Source organism: Phoxinus phoxinus (genome assembly GCF_949152265.1).
Source record: "Phoxinus phoxinus genome assembly, chromosome: 24".
NCBI lineage: Eukaryota > Metazoa > Chordata > Actinopteri > Cypriniformes > Leuciscidae > Phoxinus > Phoxinus phoxinus.
In genome coordinates, this window is record NC_136899.1 from 10776986 (window position 1) to 10790617 (window position 13632).

At 37.1% G+C, this 13632-nt stretch overlaps 2 protein-coding genes across 3 annotated transcripts; both read left to right on the forward strand.

Moving 5' to 3' along the window:
* The first annotated feature begins 390 nt into the window (after nt 1-390).
* On the forward strand, nt 391-11191 carry LOC306992936 (receptor-type tyrosine-protein kinase FLT3-like). Of its 2 annotated transcripts, none has more exons than XM_079602268.1 (24): nt 391-508; nt 740-834; nt 2596-2738; nt 2858-2964; nt 3090-3207; nt 3330-3469; nt 3900-4024; nt 4120-4261; nt 4473-4650; nt 4729-4826; nt 5023-5128; nt 5266-5453; nt 5642-5730; nt 5813-5945; nt 6031-6135; nt 6263-6373; nt 7587-7743; nt 7951-8063; nt 8915-9033; nt 9229-9351; nt 9443-9554; nt 9676-9775; nt 10006-10111; nt 10192-11191. In XM_079602268.1, exons 1-24 carry the CDS (start codon nt 472-474, stop codon nt 10369-10371), a joined length of 2925 nt encoding a protein of 974 aa, XP_079458394.1. In that variant the 5' UTR covers nt 391-471; the 3' UTR covers nt 10372-11191. The 2 variants fall into 2 exon arrangements, with proteins under 2 accessions (XP_079458394.1, XP_079458395.1); XM_079602269.1 differs by having other exon boundaries at nt 436-512.
* Nucleotides 11192-12350: 1159 nt separating this feature from the next.
* Nucleotides 12351-13259, forward strand: urad (ureidoimidazoline (2-oxo-4-hydroxy-4-carboxy-5-) decarboxylase). Its single transcript, XM_079602270.1, has 2 exons — nt 12351-12640; nt 12768-13259. Exons 1-2 carry the CDS (start codon nt 12466-12468, stop codon nt 13115-13117), a joined length of 525 nt encoding a protein of 174 aa, XP_079458396.1. The 5' UTR covers nt 12351-12465; the 3' UTR covers nt 13118-13259.
* Nucleotides 13260-13632: the final 373 nt, after the last annotated feature.

The window sequence follows — 13632 nt, forward strand, 5'->3', positions numbered from 1 at the left end:
GAGTACTAATCATTTGGTTGGGCCAGATATATAGCCTACTTATATACCTAATTTATGTTAATTCGTATATTTGTATTATAATTAAGTCACTTTATTATCATTAGGCTATATTTGTATTATTATTAGGCTGCATACTGCTGTCAAAGTAAAAATCTCAAATCCAAAATGCCAATTTAAATAATATAGGCTACCAGAGATATAGCCTAATTGCTTTTTAGAAACAATCTAGGCTACTTGCCAAAAGGCTTCTTGTTTTAAGTTGCAGATAGTGATGCTGATACCCAACCTGCATTTGAAGAAGTGCTTAAACCTCAGTAAAGTGATGTTTTGTGTGTCATGTGCTGAAGGGAATGCCTTTGAGCCTTATTAAGAAGTGATGTTTTGTGTCATGCGCTGAAGTGAAAGTCTTTGCGCCTCTGTTCGCTGTCCATCCTATTTCATGATCACACAAGGGTCGAGGAAGAACCTGTTATGCATTCACGCGATGCGTCCAGGAAAGAGGCTTATGGTGGGTAAGTCGGACAAAATATTTGTTACTGTAACTTACCACTGAGCCGGTGACACACTGCAATGTAGTTTAGCTATATAGATTAATTATTGGATTATTCGTGTGTGATTAATTTTGTCTAATTTCTATGTCATACTTTTTTTCCTTTAGTTTAAGGTCTAGTGAATTGAATTATGTTCAGTTCTGTTCTCTTTTCTCTCACTTTTGTTTTGTTCTTATCTCGTACCGAAGTGTTGCTCGTGCTGGCGCTGCACTTGGGAGCTCGAGACAGCGCGATGACGGACGCTGTAACTGAGACTCGTTCACAATGTGACACTGATGGATCGGTAAGTTCTTCTGATCGGCTCCTCACTGACTCATTACAGCTTTCTGCCCACAGTTCTCTGACTCCTTCCGAATATTTTAGCTTTACCCACACATGCCACAGGGTTGAGGTTAGAGATGCCTATCGATAAACTATATTCACCCTCGCGAGTTTTGCCTTAACAGTAAACGTTAGGCTAGGCTACTTTAAATGTAGGCTCATTAATGCCTTTTCCGTTTATTAAAGATAATTTGCAAAGCACATTTTTGTAAGACTTTAAACATTCTGGTAGACACCATTAACATTCAGTTGTTTAGAAATGTATGGTGTGGTTAATCATTTAACAAAATAGAAAGTGGTTGAAAAAGGAGACATTTGTCCTTTAAGACATTTGTGTATCACACACATCGTGTATATCACACATATTTGTGTATATCACATATCACACACATTGAAAGTGTTTTAACTTTTCATCTCTCTGCTTGGTTTGGCCATTTAAACTGCAAGCTTAAGAAAAAGCTTAAAGGGATAGTTCACTTTTCTTTTTTCTGCTGAACACAAAGGAAGATATTTTGCAAAATGTCAGTAACAAAAAACAGTTACCAGGTCCCATTGACTTCCATAGTAATTTTTTTCCTACTATGGAAGTCAATGGGACCTGGTAACTGTTTGGTTACTGACATTTTTCAAAATATCTTCCTTTGTGTTTAGCAGACGAAAGAAATTCATACAGGTTTGAAACAACTTGAGGTTGAGAATATGATGACAGAATTTTAATTTTAAAGTGAACTATCCCTTTAACATGATAGTGTCAATGGCTAGTCAAATAAAACCACAAAAACACCTGACCCAAATATACATTGACAGAACGAGGAAGAAAGAAAATCACTGTAGATATGCTACTCACCAACTCTCTAGCGGGTTTGAAATTCTGAAGTCTAGGAGGCGCTTCAGAGTGCCTCTGGCTAAAAGTACTTAAAAAAAATATTTTATTCCAAATACCATTAGCATTTTCAAATCAATGGAAAATTGTATTAAAGAAAATTGGTAACACTTTGCAATAAGGTTTCATTTGTTAACATTAGTTAACTAGTTATAACACAATTAACAATTCTGCAGCATTTATTGATCATTGACCATGTTAATTTCAACATTTAAAAACCAAAAGTTGCATTTATTAACATTAGTTAATGCACTGGACTAACATGAACAAACAATGAACAGGGATTTTTATTAACTAATATTAACAACGATTAAATACTGTAACAAATGTATTGCTCATTATTTAATGTAGTAAAATACATTAACTAATGTTAACAAATGAGACCTTATTGTAAAGTGTACCAAATTGTTAATGAAATTTCCCAGTGTTTAAGAAAAAATGCATTTAACAACACACAGTGAAAAATCTGCAATTATTTCATTGATACATTTTATTTAATTAATAATTTATAACATTAGATAATTAAACATTTTAACACCCTTTTTGCATAATGAACTGCAATAGCTTATAGGTTATGTTTTTTTGTAATTATTTGTAACAAGAGTTTATGTAAGAAAGGGCATAATATATTTTATCTTGCATTTATATACCAATGTTTAACCAGTTTTTAAGCAGTTAAAAAGCAGCCATAAATAAAAGCAGAACTGGTGACTACAGAAATTGCAGTAATGACCACAGAGCTTTGTATTTTACAGTTACTGTCAGGCTAAGTTTGCTCTTTTTTCAGCATTGATGGTTATGGAGTGTTAAAGTCTGTACACACGTCTTTTTTTCCCCCAGACCATAAGATGCACATTGGAAGACACTGACTTGATGAGTCCTGACCCAATTCAACTGAACGTCACTGAAGGACAAACTGTGGAAATTTATAGTGCGTGCCAACAAAACAAACCAGAGGGGCTTAAATGTCTCTGCTACCAAAGGTTTGTGTTGGGTGGATGATGATTGTTTAATGAAGGTTTGAATGGATTAGGCTACTCTAACACATCACCTGATGTAAAAAATTAATAATTGATTGAAATCTTTTACATGCTTTCTACAGGATAAATTCCTCAATGGATCCATTACAGAACACTGAGAGATTTGGAAATGAAATATACACTGTAATCTGTGGCAATCATAGTGTTACTGTTGTTCAATCACAACAAAGTAAGTCAAACACTGAAGAAATGAAGAAAATACACATAAAACATCTCTATTTGCATCTGATCAAACCCCATCACTTTACCCTGCTTGAGTTGTTTCATTAAAGAATCTCTTTGTTGTCTCTGTAGGAAGGCCATCAATTCCAGTGCTCAAAGCTATTGAAAAAGTAGGGAGTAGCTATACAGCTCAATTAGTGTGTACATCTGAGGGGAACCCTAAACCAACCATCAGGTGGTATGGTAACAGGTAATATGAAGTTATTTGTTTTAGATACTGCTTCTGAAGGGATGGTTCCTTAGGGAGAATTTATTATATGAATCACTGCTATAACTGTATTTCTATATTTCGATTGTTTGTTTTCCATTTAGCAAAACACCAGAGGAGGGCATGACAAATAAGTGGTATAAGACAGAGAGCATTTTGATGAGTTATAATTATCATCCTAAAACTCCAAAGTGCTGTGCCTATAATTCACTGGGAGAAGAATGTACTGAGCTCCATCATTACGGTAAGTCATGTTTTTTTTTTTTTTTTTTTTTTACAATAGTTACATAATTTGTATCTGGGTTTGGGGGTCTTAATGTTATTATGTTCTAGCTTAGTAAGGCTGCATTTATTTGATCAAAAATACAGTAAAAACAGTAATATCATGATATATTATTACAATTTAGAATAACTGTTTTCTATTTTAATGTATTTTTAAATTTCATTTATTCCTGTGATGGCAAAGCTGATTTTTCAGCATCATTATGCAGTGTCACATGATCCTTCAGAAATCATTCTAATATGATTGCTGCTCAATACATTTTTTTTATATTACGAGCATTGAAACAAAACAGTTGCTTTACTTATTATTTTTATGGGATTATATCAATGTATAACACATGTACAGTTTATGTCAATATTATACATCAACAAATTATTTTCTTTTCCTTCAGATCTTAATATGAAAGTGAATGGGCAAAAGATGATTTTCCTGAAATCTGGTCGGTCTCTGCTACTCCGTTGCACCATAAATTCTGACATAAACCCTGAACTGAGATGGCACTTCAATAACACAGCAGTAAGATATGGAGAAATGAAGAAATATTAAACCCTAGTTTCACTGCTCTGACAGTTTGCTGATGCTTTGACTTGTTTTGTATTCCCTTTATTCAGGTCAAGGGAATTACATCATTACATTTTTCAGATTGGACAGAGCACTTCTTTATCGAATCAGTTAACGTTGCGCATAGTGGGGAGTACATCTGCACATCTGCACAAAACAGCCACTCTGGGAACACTTATGTCAAGGTACTTGGTAAGTAAAGCCATTGACATTTTCTGGTAAAATTTAAAAAAAAAACATTGTAATAAATGTGAACACACAATGAGCAATACAGATTTAGTGCTTCCAATACTACCAAGTTAACTTGACTATTTTTTACTATAAATTGAGACTATGTATTGTGCAAAAAAATAATGAAAATTCTATTTTTGCCCCTCCTCTATTGCCAATCCTTCCTTGACAGAAAATGACAAAATCGACATATTGCAGTTGAATGAGAACAACAGCATACTAGCACAAAATAAGGCAAGCTTCTGCTTCCAGGCTCTGGTGTTCTCCTTCCCAAAAGCCCAGTGTCACTGGATTACACCAAATCAAACCGAAATACAGGGCAGAGAGACCCACCACCTTGATTTTAATAGGTATTTACCTCATGCCAGCCATTTTAATCCATTTTAGTGTGTTGTTGCGTTTGCTTATTTTGTTAATTCTCTCTTTAGTACTTTTGAGATGTGTGACCCTGAACCGGGCCAGTATCAAATAAAACTAAAGACTCAAGAATATAGTGTCACAAGGAACATGTCTCTCTGCATTTTAGGTAAGTGGTCATAGTTTAAAAAAGAGATGTTAATGTGAAATAAAGTAGTCAACATTTGAAGTGGATCAAACCCTTCATCAAAGTTATACATTAATTTTGAACAATACCTGTTATTGTCTTAGGACAACTTTGATTAACTTTTTTGATCCACTTCAAATGTTGACTACTGTATATTAATATGTAATGCAATTTGCAGACATTCCTAGAATTACAATTCACAAAGATTCAAACTTCACCATTTGTGAGACTGAAAGCTCTCTACCTGTAACTGTCTCTTGGAAGATCTGCCCATCACAAGCTAAGTAAGTCATCAAGACATAAACATGTTTATACAAGAAATACAAGTCATTTTTTTACATAGGCTATATGACTTATAACCAATTTCTCTACTGAAACACGCCATTGTTTGCAAATGACTTAACTCTGAATATTTCCGCAGATGTATTGATCCTAAAGAGTGGGAAGAGAAGTCTGTTGCCCAGCCCAAGTTCATTGATTCAGATCAGTTCTGTCAGAAGAAAATTCACTTTGCCAAACCACACTCAAACATGGAGGACCACCTTATTAAATGCTGCATCACTAACATAGCAGGGACTGGCTGCAGTGAACAAATACTACTGCAAACGAGTGAGTCTAAACCGCAAATTGAACACTCCTGAAATTGGTTAGTGCAGTAATCAATCCTCATTTTAGTTTAAAATATGGTTAGCATTGAGGATGATCAATTTGACTTCAGTTTGGTTAGCAGATGCAGGCTTAAAAATCATCTCCAGGTGATGTTTTTCAAATGAGGTTCTCACTCTCTTTTCCCTCAGAATTCCGCTTTGAATACGTGATTTGTTTCCTGCTCATCTTCATACTCCTCGTGGTCATCTTTGCCTTAATCATCTTCATCAGAGTTAAGGTAAACCTCCTGTCTCTGTCATGATGACAAACACCAAGAATCATAGATCTTACCTCTTGAAACATACACTCTTTTGTCACAGAAGCCTGTGTACCAGTGTCAGATCCAGATGATTCAGATGGTCGGGCCCAACGACAATGACTACATATACATTGATTTCAAGGAGTTTAAGTATGATCTGAAATGGGAATTTCCACGAGAAAATCTCGAGCTTGGTAAAAATAGGATCAGGAACCTTCTTTTGACTGGCTAGAAATAACTTATTAGGTGTTACTAATTCCTTCTGTGTTCTTTCCGAAGGGAATGAGCTAGGATCTGGTGCTTTTGGGATGGTTGTGCAGGCTACTGCATATGGGATCAGCAAGCCGGGAGTCTCCATACAGGTAGCAGTAAAAATGTTAAAGGGTAAGTAATGACCAAACTGCCATGTCTACAAACTCTACAAAACGAAATCAATCAATTGTGTATGTCATTGGCATTTTGGAATATGTTGGTAAAACATGTACTTCGTATTCTTATATGCGTCAAACAGACAAGCACCAAGCAATGGAGAAGGAAGCTCTGATGTCTGAACTGAAAATGCTGACTCATATTGGACACCATGAAAACATTGTCAACTTGCTCGGAGCTTGCACAGGCACAGGTAAGATTTGGAGAAGTCATGGGTTTCTGAATCATATCCTCTGCTGGAGACTCCTACACATACGAATATCTTGCATCTCTCTTGAATACTTGATTCTGATTGGTCGGTTGTAGGTTTGACCTCCTGCATGGCAAGTCTCCATGTCTCAGCAATCTGAACTCTCTTTCTTCTCACATAATAAAATAATTTTATAGTCAGCATGAAACGGAAACGGGTGCGATAGTCTTTTCTTCTCTAATGTGACGTACTTATCCAAGTGAAACGGCTTCGCAAACAAGAACAAATGTAGGACTTGTGGGACTTGATTTGGTCCATTGGGAATCATTGGGAATCAATTTCCACTACACAGTACCAGCTCGCCTCGGCTCGACTCGACTCGCCTTTGTTTGGTTTTCCACTGTGTAAAAGTTGTACCGGTACCTGCTTCCAGATACTTTTTTTCATATCACCTCGAGGTTCTGAGCGAGCCGAGGCGAGCTGAGGCGATACTAAAATGTGACGTGACACACGGCAGACTGCTGATTGGTCAGAGATAATCGCCACTATTCACTGCGTCAATATTGCGCGCGCCAGACCGAGTATCCTGAATAACCCCGACATTTTTAAATAGTTTGGCCAGAGATTGCGTGATATACCCATTACTAATATTATGTAAAACAGCATACACTCGATTTCCTCCATTGTCCTGTGTGTGTGGGTAGCGGGTGTGTGTCGCGTCGCTATGACGACCAGGTACTATTGTGGAGGTACTATCTGCAATGGAAAACGGAGCGAAAAGCGAGCCGAGGCGAGTTGAGTTGAGCTGGTACTGGTAATGGAAAAGCGCCATTAGTAGACTGTAGTAGACTGTTAGGTTAGGGTTAGGTGTTAGGGTTCGGGTTAGGAGAATAAGTTGAATGTAGTTGCAAAGTTACTTATAGTCAGTAGAATATCTGTTGGATGATCGTCACAACAAAGAGTTAGCAGATATTAAGCTGAGAGTCTATTAATACTCTAATGACAGTTAGTTGACATGTAGCAGCAAAGTTACTTATAGTTAGTTTAATGTCTAAAGTGGACTATCGAAATAAAGTGTTACCAATCATTTTAATAAATACTGTAAGATTTGTCCATTTTGATTTCATGGTGACTTGAACTCAAATCAATACTATTGTCCATTTATTTACTTATATGTCAAATGAGCATAATATAAAGTTGTTGTTGTTTTTTGCAGGTCCTATTTACCTGATATTCCAGTATTGCTGTAACGGAGATCTCTTGAACTACCTGAAGAGCAACAGGGAACGTTTTCACAAATATCTGACGGATGCTTTCAACAGGGATAGATTCAGGGGCCTCTACCACAACTTCCAGCAGAAGAGAAACTCCAGGTTTGCATAGTCCACCAAGAAGTGAATTACATTAGTGGCCTTTTAGACAAAGCAAAAAAAAAAAAAAAGCCCCGTGCGAAACAGAGGGAAATGAATATCTTGTACTGAAAGGGAACCGTAATTCTAAGGGTGTACATCATTGAATAAACTGTCATGCAGTTACTGAAAAAGACCATGTGCTTCTCTCTCCTTGTTGTGCCTCCTCAGTGAGTACGTTGAGCCTGATAACAACCCATGCCTGCACATGACTCTTACAGGCAAAGGACAGGAGAACGAGGCGCTCCTCAGTCCCAGCATCAGCTCAGTGTCTACTGTTGAGGGTAGGTGGAGAAAAGGACAATTTGACAGGTTTTAAAACAGATATCATCAAGTGAATTATACAATTACTTTTATTACTTTTATTTATCTAAAAAAAATTGACAACTCATATTTTTATTGACTAATGTTTTCTTATTAAACCATACATGTTTTCATAAAACATCAATTTATAGAATTAAAGTGCACCTATTATGCTATTTTAAAGGTTCCTAATCTTGTTTTTGAGGTCTCCTACAATAGGTTTACATGCATCCAAGGTTAAAAAACAATTTAATTTTCTCATAATATACAACGCAGCATCACCTTTTTTCTCACAGTCTGAAACTGTTCGATAAAGAATTCAGTCTAAACCCCTCCTTTCCGAGAGCCAACTGTGCTCTGATTGGTCTGCTGTGATTGGTCTTCTGCTTACAGCATGAGTTGGAAACAAAACATCCATTACCATATCTGAATTGCAGCACTACTATAGTGATAAGAACTGTAACGATGGCGTCGGTTTTACCATATCTATTCAAGCCCGAGTCCTCATCCTTTGGAAGTGCATGCAAAGTGGATTTGCTTTCGCAGCGCAGAAAACAGCGTCTTCTCGACATTTTGACAACACGAACCAAACACTTCCAGGCCATGGCTAACTACAGGGTTGAGGGCGAGTCAAATGAAATGCTGTTTGTGGGCAGCCAATGAAGACCATTATGCAAATGTGTAACAATCCTATGTAGGACCTTTTTATATTCACAAACCTGATTGCAGAATGTCAATATGCTCATTTTGTTTGTTATTTGTTTCCAAATAACTAATAATAATGAATACAGTAGATAATAAAACTAAATTGTTTTATGTCAATTCTGTAAAGAAATGCTTGAATGCGAAGACAAACTTCAAGAAGAGGAACTTCAGAGTCTCACCTACGATGACCTCCTGAGTTTCTCTTTTCAAGTTGCAAAGGGCATGGAGTTCCTGTCCTCTAAAAATGTGAGCTTATCGTTCTGATCAAGACACTTTGACTTCCTGCTATTTCAGAGATGAAACTGACACCTTTCTTAACTGACACCTCCCCCCTTCTGTGCTTCTGTGTTTTTGTACTCCTTTTGGTTAATATCTTGATTTGTTTTCTCATATCGTTGTGTAGTCAATGCAAGGCTTTAGAGAACAATTTTCTGCCTATAGTGTATCCATAGGGACTTGGCAGCCAGAAATGTTCTGGTGACACATGGCAGGCAAGTGAAGATCGGCGACTTTGGCCTCGCCAGAGACATTGAATATGATTCCAACTACGTCGTAAGAGGAAATGTAGGTATTATGGGTGCATGTATGATATATATGTGACTGGTCTTCATTTAGTTGACTTGTAATTGTAATTGTTTACATGCCATTTTTGCAGGTGCGTTTGCCCGTGAAGTGGATGGCTCCTGAGAGTATTTTCAAAGGGGTGTACACTATGCAGAGCGACGTCTGGGCCTATGGCATTCTTCTATGGGAAATCTTTTCTCTAGGTGTCTCTCTTTGCTGTCGAAACTGCTTAACTTGTATTTAAACAAGAACATTTCTATAAATCATTCCTGATTAAAAGCACTCAGTGTTTTGTTGTTTTTACTCACTATTCATGTCTATTAGGAGTCACCCCATATCCTGGAATAACAGTGAATAGCACATTCTACAGAATGATTGAAAGTGGATATCACATGGAGCAACCCTATTATGCAGCAGAATCTATGTAAGTGCCTCTATTTTTAATCAAAATCAATTTGATATCCTGTGTGTGTGTGTGTGTGTGTGTGTGTGTGTGTGTGTGTGTGTGTGTGTGTGTGTGTGTGTGTGTGTGTGTGTGTGTGTGTGTGTGTGTGTGTGTGTGTGTGTATACACACATATATACTGCAAATAAGATTGACAACGATAAAATTTACATAGAACATTTATTATGCAGTACATTATGTTTGTATTTAGATACAGTGTTATGTGTCGCTGCTGGACACTGGATCCTGTAGATCGACCTTGTTTCTCCAAGCTTGTGGCTTTCATGGAAAAAGAGCTGGCTGCTTTGGAAGAGAGGGTGACTTTTATGTCAAAGTTATTTTTAAAATATGGTAACATTGCTGGCGGATACACATTTACTGTGATATTTGTCTACAGCTATATTACAATTTTGGAGGATCCAGCCACAATGAAGTAACATACCAGAATGCACCGGTGACCCCTGATGCTACATTGATGGAGAACAAACAGGATGCCTTCCAGTCCAACACTGAGAACTCAGATGAAGGCAAATCTGTGGACAGTCCTGGATTAGTAAGAACAGAACCTCTTGTTTGAATGAGATTAAGCCTTGATTATGTCTGGCATTGGGAAAACTGTGCTTCCAATACCACTTACACATTGCATTTTTAGTTTCAAGAGAAATTGTGGAAGGAATTGTTATGTATAATTTATTGTACCACCAATAATATGTTTAATATTTGGTTATCATAATGTTGATTTTTTTTTTTTTTTTTTTTATGGGTGTAAACAATGTTAATAATATACAGTATTTGAATGTTGTTTTGTTCAGCAAGCTTTTTTAGGAACTATGAAAAATAACAAATCTTCCAAATTTTAAATATAACTTTAGAATAGGCTACTGAATAACCTGCTTTTGTACCATAATGAAGGATGACAAAAGTTGCTGTGTTTGAGAACAGATCATGGACAGTATTAATTGTTATTTTTGCTGCATTTGCAGACTAAATTAATTGATTGCAGAATAAATAGCTCTATTTTTATAAGGAACAACTCTATTTATTCAATTATCTTTTAAAACATGTATGGCTTAATAATTTTCCTTTAATCTTATGTTATGTATTATGTAATAAGAATAGTCTACTACAGTATGCTTAGTTATAATTTCTTGTAACACAAATTTTATTTGCACATTTGTGCAGATTTTCTATAACTTTTTCAGTTCCATTGCTTAAAGTGATAAAGTATTAATTGTAATGTTATCATTGTTTATTTCCCTTGCTTTCCGAGAGCACTGCGACAGTGAATGGACATAATGTTGAAAAGGCATCATTGTTATTTTTATGTTGGAGTAGCTGAATTTTTTTTTATATGTAAGGTTTAAGATGCAAGAGCAAATAAAACACAAATTGTTCATTTTTGTCTCATATGTTTGTGCAACCTCAGTTAGGATCCTATGAGGATGAGGATCCTCGTGGAATTGCTCCATTATATGGAATGCGTTGACTTTGAAAGTGTTTATATCATTGACCTACAGACGAGGGCGCCATGGTGCATGAACCAGTGTCATGACTCCAGTCCAGGGCTGTGGTAAGGCCCTGTCCCAATTGGCAGCCTAAGCACTCGCGGTCTTCCTACGAGTCCGCACTTTCGTGACGTAACGTAACGCCTCTTTGACTGTCGGGAAGAAGTCTGCGGAGCATCAGAGGGGGCGCTCGCGAGCACCCAGAGCCATGGGTGGAGTGTGAAGTCCAGCTCCCCCTCTCTGGGTGTAATTTGGCCATGATGGGTGGAGCTAGAAAATCCAACTACACCCTAACCCTACCCATTACTCTATCCCTCCACCCATTATATCCACAGTGTAGCAGCTGATCGACATTTGGCTCTGCAGTGAGCACCACTTGGAACAGAGACCAGAGAAACCTCTGACCAAATTTTTACAATGGGTTGTCTATGACTTTTAACTGTAGCCTAATCAGACCTTATATCTGTTTTTAATTTGATAGTCTATTCGGTGACTTTTTCCGCCATATTTATGAACATCGGCGGGGCAGAGGTAGCCAAAACAAAAAACACAACAGAGATACCAAGATGTTAGTTTCATGTTAGTGAAACTCGAAAAATTAGAACATCGTGCAAAAGTTAATTTATTTCAGTAGCCTAATTCAACTTAAAAGGTGAAACTAATAGCCTATATACTCGTTGCAAAGTGAGATATTTGCCTCTATTTGTTATAATTTTGATGATTATGGCTTAGGCTACATCCCCAAATTCAAAATTTGAATATTGTGAAAAGGTTTTCATAGCAAGCCGAATAGGCCTAATCATCAAAATTATAACAAATAAAGGCTTGGAATATCTCACTTAGCATGTAATGAGTTTATATAGTTTCACCTTTTAAGTTGAATTACTGAAATGAATTAACTTTTGCACGATATTCTAATTTTTCACCTAAAATATTCGCGTACATTTATGTTGGCTATTTAATCCACAATCCACCTCTGTATCTGTGCATTAAGGCAACTGAAAATATTTATGAACCCCAATACCTGTAGTGTGTAATGAGGTTATTTTCGACAAATCCTCCTACCGGAAAAGCAGGGTACTTGCCCCAACGGACAATGACCTCGTCCAATATTGGCTTTAGCCATTTCCAGTAGGCTACATTTGTAGAGGACACGCGCCGGAGCCATGGAAATATCGGCTGTAAATGCTCTCACATACGAAGAATTTGTGGAACTATTCGGTAATGTGGTTGAGAAAAGCCCCATAATTTCTGCTGCAATATGGTCCCATCGGCCTTTCAAAGATCTAACAGACATCGAGGCTCACATAACGGAATTCATTCACAGCCTGTCAGACTCAGGTAGGATATTTTTTTTCTGCTGTATCAACTTAACAACAGTTGGTAGGCTATCACGTTTTCTGAAGTTTTAAACACAATAATTTATTTACTGGTTTATATACAATAAAAGTACATTACATGTGTTCAGGTAAAGAGGGCCTTTTGCGGTGTCATCCTGATTTGGCGGGACGAGATCTCCAGAGCGGGACACTAACACGCGAGTCTCGAGAAGAGCAGAGTCAAGCCGGTATGACCGCACTGGATTCCGCAGAGATTCTGCTCATGCACCGTCTAAACTCGGAGTACAAGGAACGCTTTGGCTTCCCTTTCATCATATGCGCCCGTCTCAACAACAAAGCGGATATTGTGCGCCGACTGTCTGAACGCCTGAAGAATGACCGTGCAGCGGAGCGGGAGCTCGCGATCGAAGAGGTTAAAAAAATCTCTAGCCTCAGGTTACACAATATTGTCCTATCTGGCATTCAAACCAAACTGTAGCCTACCTCAAGTTAACTTTACAAAAGTGTTTACTGCCTCTCTCTACTTGATTGTAGCCTATCTATGTTGTTTTTATTTGTATGTTAATTTGTGTAAAATAAGAAAACACAAAAAGCAAAGTGTCTAAATAAATTGATTCATATATGGCGTTTATAAGCCACGTTTAGGGCCCCTAACTCAATAAGAGAATATTTACTATTTTGTGATCTAATTGTGCTATGTAAATCTATAATAAAATGAAGCGATAAAAACGGCAGCACATGTTTTTGTCGATGCACTCTCTGTAACATCTCAGATATGTCTGATGTGCGTTTACATCTGGAGGACGTTTTTTTTAGTGTTTGCTCATCTGCAATACTAGGACGTTTCCTAAGTTAAATAGACATTTAAATATATGTTTAATATGTTTATGTACGCCTATTCAAAGCTGTCTCTCAGATGTTTGTACACAGCAGATGCTTTCCAGATGAAGCAGTCTTTAACAGACATCTTGCAGACCTATCAGGGTATAGTGA